At 41.2% G+C, this 16,365-nt stretch overlaps 1 protein-coding gene across 1 annotated transcript in view; it reads right to left on the bottom strand.

Moving 5' to 3' along the window:
• osbp2b (oxysterol binding protein 2b) overlaps positions 1-16,365 on the bottom strand; it is a 48,180-nt gene that overhangs the window by 2,495 nt on the left and 29,320 nt on the right. Inside the window, exons 3-11 of the mRNA XM_026188562.2 lie at positions 11,192-11,442; positions 5,152-5,350; positions 4,012-4,132; positions 3,465-3,531; positions 2,876-3,028; positions 2,538-2,783; positions 2,284-2,404; positions 1,935-2,038; positions 202-297 (exon numbers count right to left, since the gene is read on the bottom strand). Coding sequence (XP_026044347.1) covers positions 202-297; positions 1,935-2,038; positions 2,284-2,404; positions 2,538-2,783; positions 2,876-3,028; positions 3,465-3,531; positions 4,012-4,132; positions 5,152-5,350; positions 11,192-11,442 — 1,358 coding nt within the window. The remainder of the gene's footprint in view (positions 1-201; positions 298-1,934; positions 2,039-2,283; positions 2,405-2,537; positions 2,784-2,875; positions 3,029-3,464; positions 3,532-4,011; positions 4,133-5,151; positions 5,351-11,191; positions 11,443-16,365) is intronic.

Here is a 16,365-nt window from a genome sequence, read left to right as displayed (position 1 = left end):
ATAAATGTGCTCTTTATTTAAGTAAGTGTTACAACACAAAAGGGTGTTATTGAGATCTGACTTCATACACTAAGCTTATTACACAAAGCAATACATTTGTTGGTATTGTCCAGCAGGAGGCAGCATCACACAAATGAACCCCACACCGCAACGTCACACCCAGGCTGGGTGTCAGCAGAGTGTGGAAAACAAAGAGTTTACCTTGCGTGGAACATCCCTGGAGAAATAACTGTAGGGAGAGAACTTGAGCTGGCAGGTCTCCTTGGTCCTGTGATTCACAATCTCAATGTCTCCCGACTGCACAAACACAGACACGCAAAAAATACAGAATGAGAGCAAGAAAGAGAGAACAATGACATTTGAGCCAGTGAACATATCACAGCGAGTTTCACAGTGAGTCAGGACTTAGAAGATTCAATTTGGAATGACAGTTAAGGTAAATCCACCACTATTTCATTCTACCTGTCCATCTGTCACACACACTAAACAAACTAAAACAATGTGCTTATGTGTAGAATTACTACTCTTGTTACTGCAAACAAGACATGTGGTAAGCAGGTCCTTGCATTGTCCTGCAAGGATGTGCATGCACAGTGCTGGACACTGCAGTGGGATGTACCTTTAAGGTCTCATGCTTAACCCTGTAAAGCCCAAACCATGAAAATGTTTCAGAAAATCCTATTTATTTGTGGTTTATTAAAACTTTTGAAAAAGAAAAAAAAGAAAAGAAAAATCATCAAAAAGATACACTTGGGTGTTACAGGGTTAATCTGATTTTGCAGCATATGACAGCCATGAAAAGAAAATATTAAAAATAGCCACCATGCGGAGAAAATGAAGGTTTATGCTGGTGTGATTGTGATGTAAAAATACATTCTTTGTCAGTGCCTCGCTTGTTTCAGCTGTTTTATTACTGACAATTGTGCTCCGCTATAGCCAACCACAGAGAGTGTAGCTGTAGGTTAATATGAAGCTGTTTGGGTGACCCCGTTCTGCAAAGGAGGACAGCCGAGTGGCAGAACAACGCAAAGAGAATGAAGGTGAATATACTGAAGAGAATAATACAATACAGAGATGACAAAACTACATTTATCTCAACACAGAGCTGGTGATTTTGTTACACTCAAAAGGACAAAAAACTGATAGCATTTGTACATTTGATCAGAAAACAGACACTAATGTGAGTAATTTATTTTTAGATCGTTTCCTTTCCTTGCTTCCAATTTTCACTAAATGCTTGCTCATAGAGGGACATGGGGTTGGTTATGTCTCTATCATGGTAGCGTCTTTAGCTTACAATGTAAAGCACATTAAGGTGAGTGCTGTGATTTGGTGCCATATAAAAAAAAACTGAATTGAAATTGAATGTATTTCAAGTCTGTAGAGTACCTTTAAGAAACAAATACTACAAATATTCAGTAATTTAGGATATTTGTACTTTTACTTTTTCATGTTAGGAACAGGTTGACGCTTTGTTATTATACACAAGAGCTTATATTCCAGTGGATATAATCTGTGTTTTTCTTCTTCATGGATTCTTTAAAATGAGCATTCAAACACAAATGCACACTGACAGATGGATGTGACACACGAAAGCAGGACAGGGAAAAAAATGTAGGTGGAGGAGGTGGATGGGGTTTTATAGTTCCAAATAGACACATGTGAAGCCTGCCCCTCAAACCTCCCTCCACACTATAACTGGGGCATCTCAAAGAAACAAGAGGTTGTTATTTAGATCAAAGCTAAAGACAAATCCCCGGATACTGTGGAGCTACTTGTTGAACTGTTAAAAAGCTTTACGTTGATTCCCCTCTTCAGTCCTACTCTGCTGGTCTGTGCCACACACTTCTGCTAGAAGAAAATATCTACGGGCTTTTCAGGAAGCTCAGTGGTATTAAGGCATGATGTCGATAAACTAAACATAATAAACAGACCTGGTCAATCCACAGCTTGCCCACAATGATGTTGTGCACTGTGGAGGTGACCTTTCTCCACACATAGTGGTTCCCGCTGGCGTGGAACTGCAGGTGAATGGCACCTGGGGACACACGGCGACAAAAGACAGATTCTCACATCTGCTTTATTGCTAATTTGCAGTTGCGCATTATTGTTTGGTTTTGTGCTTCTGAATCTGTCATCCAGCACATTAATGCTCAGAGCACAGGCAATGCATTTCCACCTCAGAAGATTTATATTTCACTACTTACATGATTTTCTATTACATAGCACAACACAGCAGGCATATAATTATTATTTACGCATGAAGTTTGTTAGCGGTCTTACCCAGAGGCATTATGGAGAGGTATTTGCCTCGGAACTTGCTGGCGATGGTGATCTCCTGCCATAAGGTCCAGCCTCTTTGGGAAATCACATGATGTGCAGCTGCAGGTGGGTGATGGCTCACCTGAGAGGACACAGAAACACAAAGGCTCTGTTTAACCTTGTGTACCGTCGTGTGTGTGTGTGTGTGTGTTGAATAACTGTGCGTGCACATCAGGAAGCATGCAAACAAAATCTCTCTGTAGCTGTGCCATTACCTGCTCACACAGCGAGCGGTAGCCAAATTCCTCCAAGCGATCAAGCTCGTACGTTTCGCCCAGGAGGGGGTTGAAGGGCTTGGCTGTCCGGTGGACCGTTGTTGAGTAGGAAGAGACAGAGAAGGCAGCGACCAGGCACATCTGTTCTAGTGAGGAGTCGCAGCGGGCTGCCTTGTCTAGAAGCTCGTGATACTCCAGGTCCTCGGTGAGGCGCTGCAGCATCGACAGAGGCTCATTAAAGTTTACCTGAAAGGAAGATAACGGAGAGAAACTCATAAGATGCAATCCTTACAGATTTACCTGCCAGCAAGAAGAACCGGGAGCACGCCTACACTTACAGGCATGGGGATTTTAGAAAGCTCCTTGCCGATGCAGTTCTTCATGATGCTCCACAAATTGAGGGAGTAGTTGGGTTTGTCTGGGATATGACTCCGCCTTTGTCTGCGCGGCTGAAGCTCCTTTCCTGACACATCGTTACAGCTTGGAGACATCTGGGATTAGGTGAGGAGAAGAGGGTGGATATACAAGTTTGAGACAATACTTTCAATTTTGTGGACAGCTTGGCAGCATATCTCCAGATGTAGCGACAGAGCAAGAGAAAGACAGGAGAAAAAGAGAGAAGACACAGATGTGTAAGAGAGAGAGAGAGAAAAATATTAGAAAGAGCTGAGGGAGAAGAAGAACAGATGTTTGAGTACTAAATGATTCAAACCACTGGCAAAGTTTGTGTGCGTATCCTTGCATCCTTCTTTAAGCACGGCAGGGAAGGATACTTGTGAAAGCAGCAAGTGAAGATGTTACATAAATAAATCAATGAGGTGTGAGCTTTGCAGCAGCAGCAGAAATGAATCTATTTTGAGATTACAAATATTTGCTCCTTTAACAAATGTCAGTGCCATTATTTAGGCATGTTGGGAAGACACTTACATGGTCGTCCTGGTTCCAGTCACCGGGATGGCCTCCGCTCGCTCCGCTCAAATTACTCTGAGATCGCCTGGAACAAAATGAAAGTATTTTCTACAGCGACGCAGGACACAATCTCGCCAAAATCCCCTCACGCTCTTGTTTCCCCTTTACACATGCAAACACAATATACACAAGGGAGGGGAGAGATTGCTGAGTATTGCAGATGAATACTGTGAAACTGGAGTTGACGGATATGTCACATGACACAAAAATTGGGTAACTTGTCTGCAGGAAAACCGACCGCTGTGAGAGTCTAAGGCTGGTTTTTATTTGTACAACCGAAAGTGAACACATGACAGAAAAGGACACGCCGCTCTTCGATTTCTCATGCCATCAGCTATCGTCAGAGCCCCGCTCAGACGTCACCCAGCGTCAAACTCGCAGTTTTTACAATTTGGAGCGTGCATGGTTAAACTATATTTCTCATATCCATTTTTTCTTACAGTGCATTTTTAATGAATACATAAAAAGAGAGCAGAGACTGCACGGATTCCTGTGTGAGACTGACCTGTGCTGCGTGCTCTCACTGGCAGTCACTGTGATAAACGCAGGGGAATCCTCCATGGCATCAAAGTACTCAGTATCCTCATCTTCATCACTTGCCTCCTCTTTCCGTGACCTCTCACTCCCTTCAAGTGGACATATACATTTATGAGTCCACACAGACATCCCAGTGTAAAACAGTGAGTTTGTATTCTGCAGTGTTCAGGAGAGACAGGCATATAATCACATACCAGTGGTGATTAATCGGGGAATAATTAGCTTAATCGTAAAATTGGCAGTGTTCCTGTTGGGTAACTAGCCTGAATGATGCAAGTACCTCAGGGCATGCTTCTTATATTTAGTACTGACTATTTAGCACTCAGTACGTTCACTGTGTTCAGTGATCCATTATGGGTTTTAACCAGCTTCCAAGTGAGAAGCACAAATGTTTATATAAAGTACAATTAATGGGTAAAAGAGGGAAAGGGGAGGGAGTATGTTTGCTGTGTAGAAGCTCTGTATAATGTATAAATAATAAAAACTCTAAACTAACCATTTACTGTGTTAAAGGTTCAAATTTCATATCTGCCATTATGATAGCAAGTAGTGACAAATGGCAAAAATAGTATAAAAGGTAATGAAAGTTTGAAGAAACTGTGGTTCCCACAGGACCTGGTGTTTCTGATGTTCTGCCTAAGTGGTTAAAATATAATTATCCTCTGTATGAATTAACAATTGCGTTTAAGGTTAAAGGAAGGAAGAGGGACTCAACTATGTTTTAAACCCTCATTATAAACAGCAGAGACAGAGATCACAGGAGGGCTGGAAATGGGTCCCCAGGTTAAGTTCATGGGTGCTCAATTTGTTTTTACAAAATATAAACTGTGGCTTTTTCTGTGTAACTTTTTTAGAGCATAGCTAAAAGTTAGATCACTTCCAGCCAAAAACTCATGAGAATATAAACTAACCAAAGAGACTCTTAAGATAAGTACTATTTACATCTTAACTGCTGTCTAATTAAAATCTTCTGACACAGCTCAAAACTTCTGTCCTCCACATGAGGAGAGTCTATAATACTAAACCCAAGGCTACGTGTGACCTTTAGCTATTGGTATGAGTCCCGTGCTAAGGTCCACAGGAGCGACTAACAGACAGCCAGTCTCACCCTTGTTGGTGGTAGGGGCACTGGGTGCGCTGGAAACAAGCGTGGGTGCTTCCCTCCACGCTCGCTCCAGGCTGTTATGCTGCTTGGCTAGCTGCTCAATGGTCTCCTCTAGATGGGTACGCTGCTCTCGCTCATACTGCAGAGCCCGCTGCCATCTCCTACTGTGAGTCTCGGCTAGGTCCAAAAAGTCTCGACACGCCTTGGGTAACAGAAACACACGAGCAGATAATCAGAAGACAGGAGTGAAAAATAAATTAATGTAAAACACATCCTGAGGGGGGAATTGTTAAAAACAACTTTTTTAACAAAATGGAAACAATCAGTTGGGATAAAAATCCTGTATCACTTTTCCTCACAGTTGGCAACAATACAAGAGAAAGAAGATTTGGATGGAAAGGGCCGTAAATGCATTTGTGTCATGTGTTGTAATCAAGGCTGCTTATCATAAGGTTTTCGAGCAATCATAAATATGTTAATTAGCTGTCTGTCGAGATTTACTCCGTCTCCCCGCTGTGGCAAATGCGCCTTGGAGCAAACTGTAAACATAGAAAACATCAGTGACTGATGAGCTGCGTTTAACACTCTGATTGCATAAGGCTCTATATCTGCGTCAAGAGGGGGTATCATTGTTTCTCTTCTGCTTTTGCTGCTCAGACAGAGAGGTTACTTCAGATCACCACATATTACATGTCAGCACATGCTGCCACTGACGCTCACTGAGCACAGAGGTCAGTGAACCCAAGTAACACCTCTCAGCTGACTCCATACATGTTAAAAATGTCATGTGATGCTCCCTGATCTCTCAGCGTGGGGTTATCCAGCTGTTTTTCAAACATGGCTTTAAAAGCAACCACAAATCAAATGTTATGGAAGTCTTGACTTGACTTTATTCTGTGGTACACTGTCATCACAAGAAGAGATTGAGAGGAACTGCTGAGAGGTAGCTTAAGCCGCTTAAATAAAATAGTGGCTGAAGGTTAAAAACCTTCGGGGCAAAAGTGTCACACAGTTCAATTCATCTGGGCTCTTAGTATGATGGAACTGCAGTCTGGATTTTGTTTTGTTGGGGAAAAAAAGTTATGACTATATAGCCCTCAACAGAAGTATTATACCACCTGTCATAAAAACAAAAAAACAGCTATTTGAAACTAAAAATTTATGGTGTTATTTTTTAGGTAAATTTACGCTTTTAATACCCAATTTAAGCCGGAACGCTGGATTTCTCTGAGAAGTTAGATTTAACTAAATTTGACTAATTTTTCTCTTCAGAAATGGATACAAACAACTGCGACTTTGTATCTTTGTTTTTGTTTTTTTAAACCCAACATGCTTTATTATTTATTTCAGCTTTTCTGTAAAACAGTACATTTGGAAATTATGGATAACAACAATTATATCTTAGCATTAATAAATACAATTTCAATTAAAGTGCTTGAGCTTACTGGTGGATTAATCATTACAGAAACACAAAGAATGGTAATTACCAACACTATTAACTTAGGGCAGCTGTGGTATTAACCGTATACCGGGTGGTGATATAGGTACTGTAAATAGTTTCAAACAACAGATTTTTGTTTTGTATTTTATTTATCAAGTATACCCAGTAAAGCTAAGGGGAGCTGTAACTACCAACTATTACTTTCTCACTGCTCCAATTCATATTTGGACAACAAAGTCTTATAATAGCCAAAGATGTTCATAACTTACATCTTCGGATGTCTGGTTTTGTCAGAGTAACAGGCCGGGACATTAAGACATTTAGCCTAATATTTTAATTCCTTACAAATACACATTTTTAAAATAATTTTTGCTACAAAAAAAGTCAAGTTAATTGTGTTGCAGTTGACTGTGATGCACAATCATTATCATATCATAGAGCCTTTCACATTCCTACTGACCAGAGCAATGTATGCTTTCATGCATTTCATCCTGGTCATATTACTGATTTATGCCCACCTGTGTAAGGATACTCGGTACTCTTGAATAAGGCTAATAACCCCCCCCCCCCAAAACAAAATTATGATTATTTCTTGAGCTTCATTTTAAAAATACTGAAAAACCAGATATTGCCCAAAATTATTAAGACACACTTGTAAATTAAAAAAAAAATCCACGCTATTATTAACAGGCTTACAACAAACTATCTTAACAAACTATAGAGCAAGGAAAAACACTTACATTTTTAAAGCTAAATTAAAATAAGTTAAACTAGAAATTGATCATTAAAGGCGATCAAATTTCCTAATTACACAGTCATTAATCCAAAATGTTAGTAGAGCAGTATGATCATAACACAAGAAGTGAAATATCAGATCACCTTACCATGCCTGGTTAGTCTCTTACCCTAAACAGCCCTGCACAAATGTTTCAATATTAATGTCTTAGAGTCAGTTAAATGTCCCAAATGCATGTGACGATGTGGGCCACTTCCCCAGACAATAACCATCATATGAAACTCAAACACCCCCTGAAGAAAATATGACAGTTCCACTTTTTTAAACGCTGACTCTCCACTATAAGCATAGACTGCATGTGACTTCTGGTGTTTTAAGTACGGGGTTGATAAAGGCTAAAAAACTGAATGAACAAGCAGGAGTACATATGTATGTAAGTGAGGGTTGACATTAAACACCAAGAGTCACACAGTCCCGGTGAACTCTGCAGAAGGAACTATGTAGCGCAGATTAAAGTTGATGTTCATGTGTAAATTGTATAACCCTGAAAGAGTACGTGTGTAAATGCATGTAAATGTGCCATTAGAGTCAGGCTACTGCTGAACGAACTAGAGTTAAACCCTCTCCCAAGGCCAGATTAATAAGAGCGTGCAGTTGTACCTTTACATCATGGCCTCCAGCTTTCCTCAATCCACCTTCTCTCTCCTCTGTTCCTTATTCACACTTTACATGTCAACACCATTTTAACATGGGTAAAATAAAGTTTTAGGATGCCTCTTTGTAGGCGCCAAAAATGTGGCAGTAGAAATCCTTGCACTAAAGGGAGTTTGGACCAACATTGATTTCTCATTAAAAGCACATTCCTGGCAAGCCAAATGGCATTTTAATGAGTTTGGCAATCCAAGAAGATCTTTTTTTTTTTTTTTGCTTGTCCAGTCAATTAATAAAAAAATAAAAAAAATAAAAAACAATAACGGGCTCATCATTTTGAGCACTGGCCTTTTACACAATGTTAAGTGCGATCCTCGTTACAACTTTTTATTTTTAAATGATAAAACATTAGTTGATAAGTTCAAACTAATTGCAACCAAAAATGCAACTAATCTTAGTAAATTATTTTAACCCCAAACAAACCAAAACGAAACAAAAAAAAAGCTTCAACTGAAAGTCATGCATTAGAAGTCAAATAGCAATCAAAACCAAAGCCACTCGTAGAAGCGGAAAGAAAGACCAACCTTGTATGATTTGTCTTTAGTCAGACCAGGTCTGTCAGTCTAACTGTAGTCCAGAAGGCTCTAACATTCCTCACCAAGCAGGGAGGGTCAGGGTTTTGAGAAGAGTGGGGAGCTGGGGCTATTCCTGTCACCCCCACCCACTATCATATCCAGTATCACGTTTGCATGACCTCAATTCTATATGAACTGTCATCCATTACTAACAGACAGCTAAAACCACAATATTCACTGTAAAGGAAATGGAAACTGGGCCAGATTACAGTAGAGCATACACGTAATCAGAAAAAACATTTGGCAGTAATGACCAACTTGGTCATATTGGAGCCTGCGTTTTGCTACATGTGATTTTGAACGTTAAATAGCAGCGAACAACAATTTGCTACATAAAGATGCTGTGGTTTCACTGCACAAAAGAGAAAAATTGTGAAACAGAGAACAGAAGAGAACAAAAAAACAAAAACATGCAAACAAACAAAAAAGCAGTTACAGGGAGTGCAGAATTATTAGGCAAGTTGTATTTTGGAGGAATAATTTTATTATTGAACAACAACCATGTTCTCAATGAACCCAAAAAACTCATTAATATCAAAGCTGAATGTTTTTGGAAGTAGTTTTTAGTTTTAGCTATTTTAGGGGGATATCTGTGTGTGCAGGTGACTATTACTGTGCATAATTATTAGGCAACTTAACAAAAAACAAATATATACCCATTTCAATTATTAATTTTTACCAGTGAAACCAATATAACATCTCCACATTCACAAATATACATTTCTGACATTCAAAAACAAAACAAAAACAAATCAGCGACCAATATAGCCACCTTTCTTTGCAAGGACGCTCAAAAGCCTGCCATCCATGGATTCTGTCAGTGTTTTGATCTGTTCACCATCAACATTGCGTGCAGCAGCAACCACAGCCTCCCAGACACTGTTCAGAGAGGTGTACTGTTTTCCCTCCTTGTAAATCTCACATTTGATGATGGACCACAGTTTCTCAATGGGGTTCAGATCAGGTGAACAAGGTGGCCATGTCATTAGTTTTTCTTCTTTTATACCCTTTCTTGCCAGCCACGCTGTGGAGTACTTGGATGCGTGTGATGGAGCATTGTCCTGCATGAAAATCATGTTTTTCTTGAAGGATGCAGACTTCTTCCTGTACCACTGCTTGAAGAAGGTGTCTTCCAGAAACTGGCAGTAGGACTGGGAGTTGAGCTTGACTCCATCCTCAACCCGAAAAGGCCCCACAAGCTCATCTTTGATGATACCAGCCCAAACCAGTACTCCACCTCCACCTTGCTGGCGTCTGAGTCTGACTGGAGCTCTCTGCCCTTTACCAATCCAGCCACGGGCCCATCCATCTGGCCCATCAAGACTCACTCTCATTTCATCAGTCCATAAAACCTTAGAAAAACCAGTCTTGAGATATTTCTTGGCCCAGTCTTGACGTTTCAGCTTGTGTGTCTTGTTCAGTGGTGGTCGTCTTTCAGCCTTTCTTACCTTGGCCATGTCTCTGAGTATTGCACACCTTGTGCTTTTGGACACTCCAGTAATGTTGCAGCTCTGAAATATGACCAAACTGGTGGCAAGTGGCATCTTGGCAGCTGCACGCTTGACTTTTCTCAGTTCATGGGCAGTTATTTTGCGCCTTGGTTTTTCCACACGCTTCTTGCGACCCTGTTGACTATTTTGAATGAAACGCTTGATTGTTCGATGATCACGCTTCAGAAGCTTTGCAATTTTGAGACTGCTGCATCCCTCTGCAAGATATCTCACTATTTTTGACTTTTCTGAGCCTGTCAAGTCCTTCTTTTGACCCATTTTGCCAAAGGAAAGGACGTTGCCTAATAATTATGCACACCTGATATAGGGTGTTGATGTCATTAGACCACACCCCTTCTCATTACAGAGTTGCACATCACCTAATATGCTTAATTGGTAGTAGGCTTTCGAGCCTATACAGCTTGGAGTAAGACAACATGCATGAAGAGGATGATGTGGACAAAATACTCATTTGCCTAATAATTCTCCACTCCCTGTAGAGACTCATCAATGGTTGTGGCTAGCTTCTGTTTGCCTCTGTACACAATATTTCTATCTGTTTATGGAGGGAGGAAAGTATGCCAGAGGCACCCATTTGGTTTGAGGTGCTAGTGTTTAAATGATGTATACAACAAATCATCTACCTCAATCTCTCCTTATCTTAACATCCTCTTCTTTCAACAACCCTCTCCTTGTTCTCCTTCCCCTTCATCCATGTCCAGCAGCAACGGAGGCGATGATTTTAAATCCGACCAATCTGGTATGGAAATCTTATTCTTGATGATTTGGCCCTGGATGCTCTTCCTGACATAACCCCCCCCATTTAGGCAGGATTGGAACTGCCACTAGGACTACCCTGACTTGTGTCCCCCACAAGTCAGGGTATTTTGTATCAGGATCTGGTCGACCTCCATGCCTGCAGCCTTGGTCTCTTTAAACACACTACACTGTGAACTGATCTCATCTCTCATTGCTCACAAACCAGGACTGGTACTCCTGTCATACTGATCATACCAAAGCATGTGGGACACAGATCACTCACTGCTAACCCCTGCCGTGTCTTGCAGCGCGGTCTGTCACAGCTACTTACATTGATCATAGCATTGGAAGTGATGCGGAAGAGGGTGGCTCGCTCGTTGACTGCCTTGATTTTTTCTCCTCCCTCCACAGGGACTTTCAGGCCTTCGAGTTCACTCAGGGAGCGCTGCAGGGCCGCCCCGTGCTTGGCGATCAGGTCATTACACGTGCTGAGGTCATCGAGCTTGCTGATAAGTATCTTCAGGGTGCCCTGGATCTCGCTGCGGTCTGACTGGGACGTGGGCTCCTCGTCCCCTGAGTCATCTAAATGGCATGGGTCACATAAAAATAAAGAACAATTAATACCTAATTGAAAATACATTTCTTAAGTTTTCCTAAATATCTAATGAACTTGTGCAATCAAAGAAATATCTGATTTCTCAACTGTTCTGTGAATGTCACTGTCCAACCTATGACACAGTTAACTTTTTATAGACACTGTAGTGTTAACCGAGAAAAGATGTGAGGTTACTGGGCCACAGTTCTTACAGTTATTTTGTTTTCTTAAGGGACAGTCTGAAAACAACTGTCCCTTAAACAGTTAAAGAAATTCTTGCCAGTCTCTTTAAAAAAAAAAAAAAAAGTGTAGTGTAAGTTTTATAATGCCATTTAATGTGGACAGCTTATCTGTAACCATGAGCTCTGTGAACCTTTGAAGCAGCAGCAGCCTTACCCTGTGATATGTCTAAACAGAGGTTACTCAAGGTTAAAGAAAACATATGAGAACAGTATTGCAGTGTCAGCTGTGTGACACGCATATACACATGCACCGCAAGCAGAAGGACACGCACAGAAAGACGGAAATATACCAAGGGGCAAAAACACGAGTCCACAAACAGCCTAGCAACATCGTTAAAGAAGCAAATCCAAAAAAGGAAGTAGAACCATAAAGCTTTAGGAACAAATATGATTTATACACAAGCTTCATGAAGAACAAACTCTATTATGAAGGATTTTATTGGAGGATTTTAAGCCTACAATCGATTCTGGACAGAGAACTTGATGTATGTCACAGCCAACGTTCCTATTTTTTTTTTTTCTGTGTGGTACTTTATCTATCAAATAGTTCATCTTGTAGTTTATGCGTTATGTCCCCATAACTTTCTGATCACCAGGACACTCTGCTATAGAGCATTTTTAAAAAACCACCAGGGAACTTTTTAAATCAAGATATATTCACTTCCAAATCTGATTTCACACGAATACTTCCCCACATCTGTGCTGGGCGTTTCTATCATCATAAATCAAAAACAAGCCCATATGGTGGGGATAAATCAAAAAGCACCAGCTTAGGTGGACGCGTCCTTGTTCTCGACACATTATGGCATGTTGAAAAGCTGTAACATCCCAACAAGCACACCAGAGGAGAGGCATCTAAAATTACTGCTGCCACTGGAGCAAAGAAAACAGATGACAAAATGGAAGGAGGAGGAATGGGAGGGGAAGACAGGCTGAAAAGCAACGAAAATGAGGACGAGAGGGACACTGCTTATCTCGACATAGAAAATATATTCCTGTATTAGTGAGGTTAAAAGTTCGAGTGTGGAGAGAAATTGTTTTCACCCTCTAATCCACCCTGCTGACCCTCTAATGCTCTAATGTCTGTAGAATGCTGTTCTGCGGGCTTCTACACCCGAGCCTGCAGAGTATGCTTTGTCACGTTGAAAAGGTTCATTATGCAGCTGACGGGAAGACTGTCATAGTAGTGGTGAGTGGAAAGAGAAACACTTTCTCATAAGAACATGGCAGCTGGCTGTGACTTCAAAGGAAAGACACTATCACCTCTTTCAAGACCATTTACACTACACAGATGGAACATGGATCTCTGCCTGGGGGCTTTGTTGTAATAGCCTGGTAGACCCAGACATACAGTGGGGCAAAAAAGTATTTAGTCAGCCACCGATTGTGCAAGTTCCCCCACCTAAAATGATGACAGAGGTCAGTAATTTGCACCAGAGGTACACTTCAACTGTGAGAGACAGAATGTGAAAAAGAAAATCCATGAATCCACATGGTAGGATTTGTAAAGAATTTATTCGTAAATCAGGGTGGAAAATAAGTATTTGGTCAATAACAAAAATACAACTCAATACTTTGTAACATAACCTTTGTTGGCAATAACAGAGGTCAAACGTTTACTATAGGTCTTTACCAGGTTTGCACACACAGTAGCTGGTATTTTGGCCCAGTCCTCCATGCAGATCTTCTCGAGAGCAGTGATGTTTTGGGGCTGTCGCCGAGCAACACGGACTTTCAACTCCCGCCACAGATTTTCTATGGAGTTGAGGTCTGGAGACTGGCTAGGCCACTCCAGGACTTTCAAATGCTTCTTACGGAGCCACTCCTTTGTTGCCCGGGCGGTGTGTTTTGGATCATTGTCATGTTGGAAGACCCAGCCTCATTTCATCTTCAAAGTTCTCACTGATGGAAGGAGGTTTTGGCTCAAAATCTCACGATACATGGCCCCATTCATTCTGTCCTTAACACGGATCAGTCGTCCTGTCCCCTTGGCAGAAAAACAGCCCCATAGCATGATGTTTCCACCCCCATGCTTCACAGTAGGTATGGTGTTCTTGGGATGCAACTCAGTATTCTTCTTCCTCCAAACACAACGAGTTGAGTTTATACCAAAAAGTTCTACTTTGGTTTCATCTGACCACATGACATTCTCCCAATCCTCTGCTGTATCATCCATGTGCTCTCTGGCAAACTTCAGACGGGCCTGGACATGCACTGGCTTCAGCAGCGGAACACGTCTGGCACTGCGGGATTTGATTCCTTGCCGTTGTAGTGTGTTACTGATGGTGACCTTTGTTACTTTGGTCCCAGCTCTCTGCAGGTCATTCACCAGGTCCCCCCGTGTGGTTCTGGGATCTTTGCTCACCGTTCTCATGATCATTTTGACCCCACGGGATGAGATCTTGCGTGGAGCCCCAGATCGAGGGAGATTATCAGTGGTCTTGTATGTCTTCCATTTTCTGATGATTGCTCCCACAGTTGATTTTTCACACCAAGCTGCTTGCCTATTGTAGATTCACTCTTCCCAGTCTGGTGCAGGTCTACAATACTTTTCCTGGTGTCCTTCGAAAGCTCTTTGGTCTTGGCCATGGCGGAGTTTGGAGTCTGACTGTTTGAGGCTGTGGACAGGTGTCTTTTATACAGATGATGAGTTCAAACAGGTGCCATTCATACAGGTAACGAGTGGGGGACAGAAAAGCTTCTTACAGAAGACGTTACAGGTCTGTGAGAGCCAGAGATTTTCCTTGTTTGAGGTGACCAAATACTTATTTTCCACCCTAATTTACGAATAAATTCTTTACAAATCCTACCATGTGAATTCATGGATTTTCTTTTCACATTCTGTCTCTCACAGTTGAAGTGTACCTCTGGTGCAAATTATTGACCTCTGTCATCATTTTAAGTGGGGGAACTTGCACAATCGGTGGCTGACTAAATACTTTTTTGCCCCACTGTACATCATTTACTTCAAAAGTTCAAATTTGACTAGCAGCATTGTCCAGAGATTTAAAAAAAAAAAAAAAAGTAAAAAAAAAAAGTAGTACAGATGCATATTCAGTGCCTGAAAACTATGCTCCATTTACTGTACTACTGGACTCATTTTTGTGAAATACAGCACTGAGTACTAATAACAATAACTTGTTATATAACAGCAACATTTTTCAGACCTAATAACTTAATGTTATTTTTAATAGAGATTCACCAGTTGACTGGGATCTGTGAATTTTTTTCCTGGTAAGCTAGTTAGTTGTGCTAACATGCTAACAGTCACATGCTAACATTTGCGTAGAAACTCATCACTGTGAGCAAAACATTAAGTTCACCAAAGTAGCCAATGAACCACCACAAAAACACTTAAATCACTTTCATCTAGCAGAATATGAGTATTTTAAGGAAGCTAACAAAGACCAAGTGGCTAAAGCTAAAGCTATCCACTACGCAGAGCGAACCACAACCCAGCAGTCTGGAGCAACGGATTAAAGTAGACGAGTTAAAAAAAAAAAAAGAAAAAAAAAAGAAGAGTTGTTGAAGTTCATGTTCCTCAGATGAAGTTATCAACGTATTTTGTAATAAACATGTTTTCTAGGTTGTATTGTTACTAAAAAACAAAAAACAAAAACAAAGAAGTCTTGATGCATGCTCAATCATCCAGGTAAAGAAATCCCCAAAAGTTGAATTTGTTCATCTGGACGTAACATTTTCAGTGGGAGAAATGTTTCGTTACTCATCCAAGTAACTTCTTCAGTCTCAGCTGACTGCAGGAGGGAGGGACAAGCAATTAATTAGCAGTTGACTGCAGATTTCCCCAACCTTATAAACAGTACCTTTGATCATATTAATGACCAAGAAACTGTTTCCATCATTGTGCAAAGGTACTGTTTATAAGGTTGGGGAAATCTGCAGTCAACTGCTAATTAATTGCTTGTCCCTCCCGTGACTGCAGTGGTTACGGTTATTAGTAGGGGTGCAACGATACTCGTATCGATATTGATCCGTTCGATACAGTGCTTTCGGTTCGGTACACATATGTATCGAACAATACAAAATAATTTTTTTATTTATTTTATCAACTTTCCTTCTGACGATGCTGTCTGTGTTGAGCGCTCAGTGGATCTGCGCTCGACAGTGCAGCCTAGGCGGAGTAGTCGAACGCAGATTCACTGAGCGCAGGGCAAGCTAGCGAGACAGAAGTTAAGCTCTCCTTGCAACATGGCAAATTGAACCTCCCCCACCCTCATTCAGATCTGGCGTTTGGAACTATTTTGGTTTTCATGTGACGTATGACCCTGAAGGTAAGCGCGTCATGGACTAAAGTAAAAACAGTATGTTGGATGTGCCACGCAATGCTCAATTACATGGGTGGGAGCTAGTGTGTTAGCGCAGTTAGCTCGTTAACGTGTTGGCCGTCCAGCCCCATGCACGGGCGATCCGTGGTAGCTTGTTAACGGAGATTTGCCGTGTTGTGGCGTTAACGTCATTTCAACGAGATTTATGCTGACAGCATTAGTGGGAACACAACAAATATGACTGCACATTTACACCGACATCATCCTAGTGCAAAGACAAGTGGAAGCAGACAAAAACAACAAGCACGCATGCTACAAACTTTACCTGAGTCATTTAGACAGCCGTTAGCACATGATTCTCCTTATGGTGACCTGATATGTT

This window comes from Astatotilapia calliptera, chromosome 12 (genome assembly GCF_964374335.1).
Source record: "Astatotilapia calliptera chromosome 12, fAstCal68.1, whole genome shotgun sequence".
Lineage (NCBI taxonomy): Eukaryota > Metazoa > Chordata > Actinopteri > Cichliformes > Cichlidae > Astatotilapia > Astatotilapia calliptera.
The sequence above is the reverse complement of the archived record's forward strand: the minus strand, read 5'-3'. Positions and strand labels throughout refer to the sequence as shown.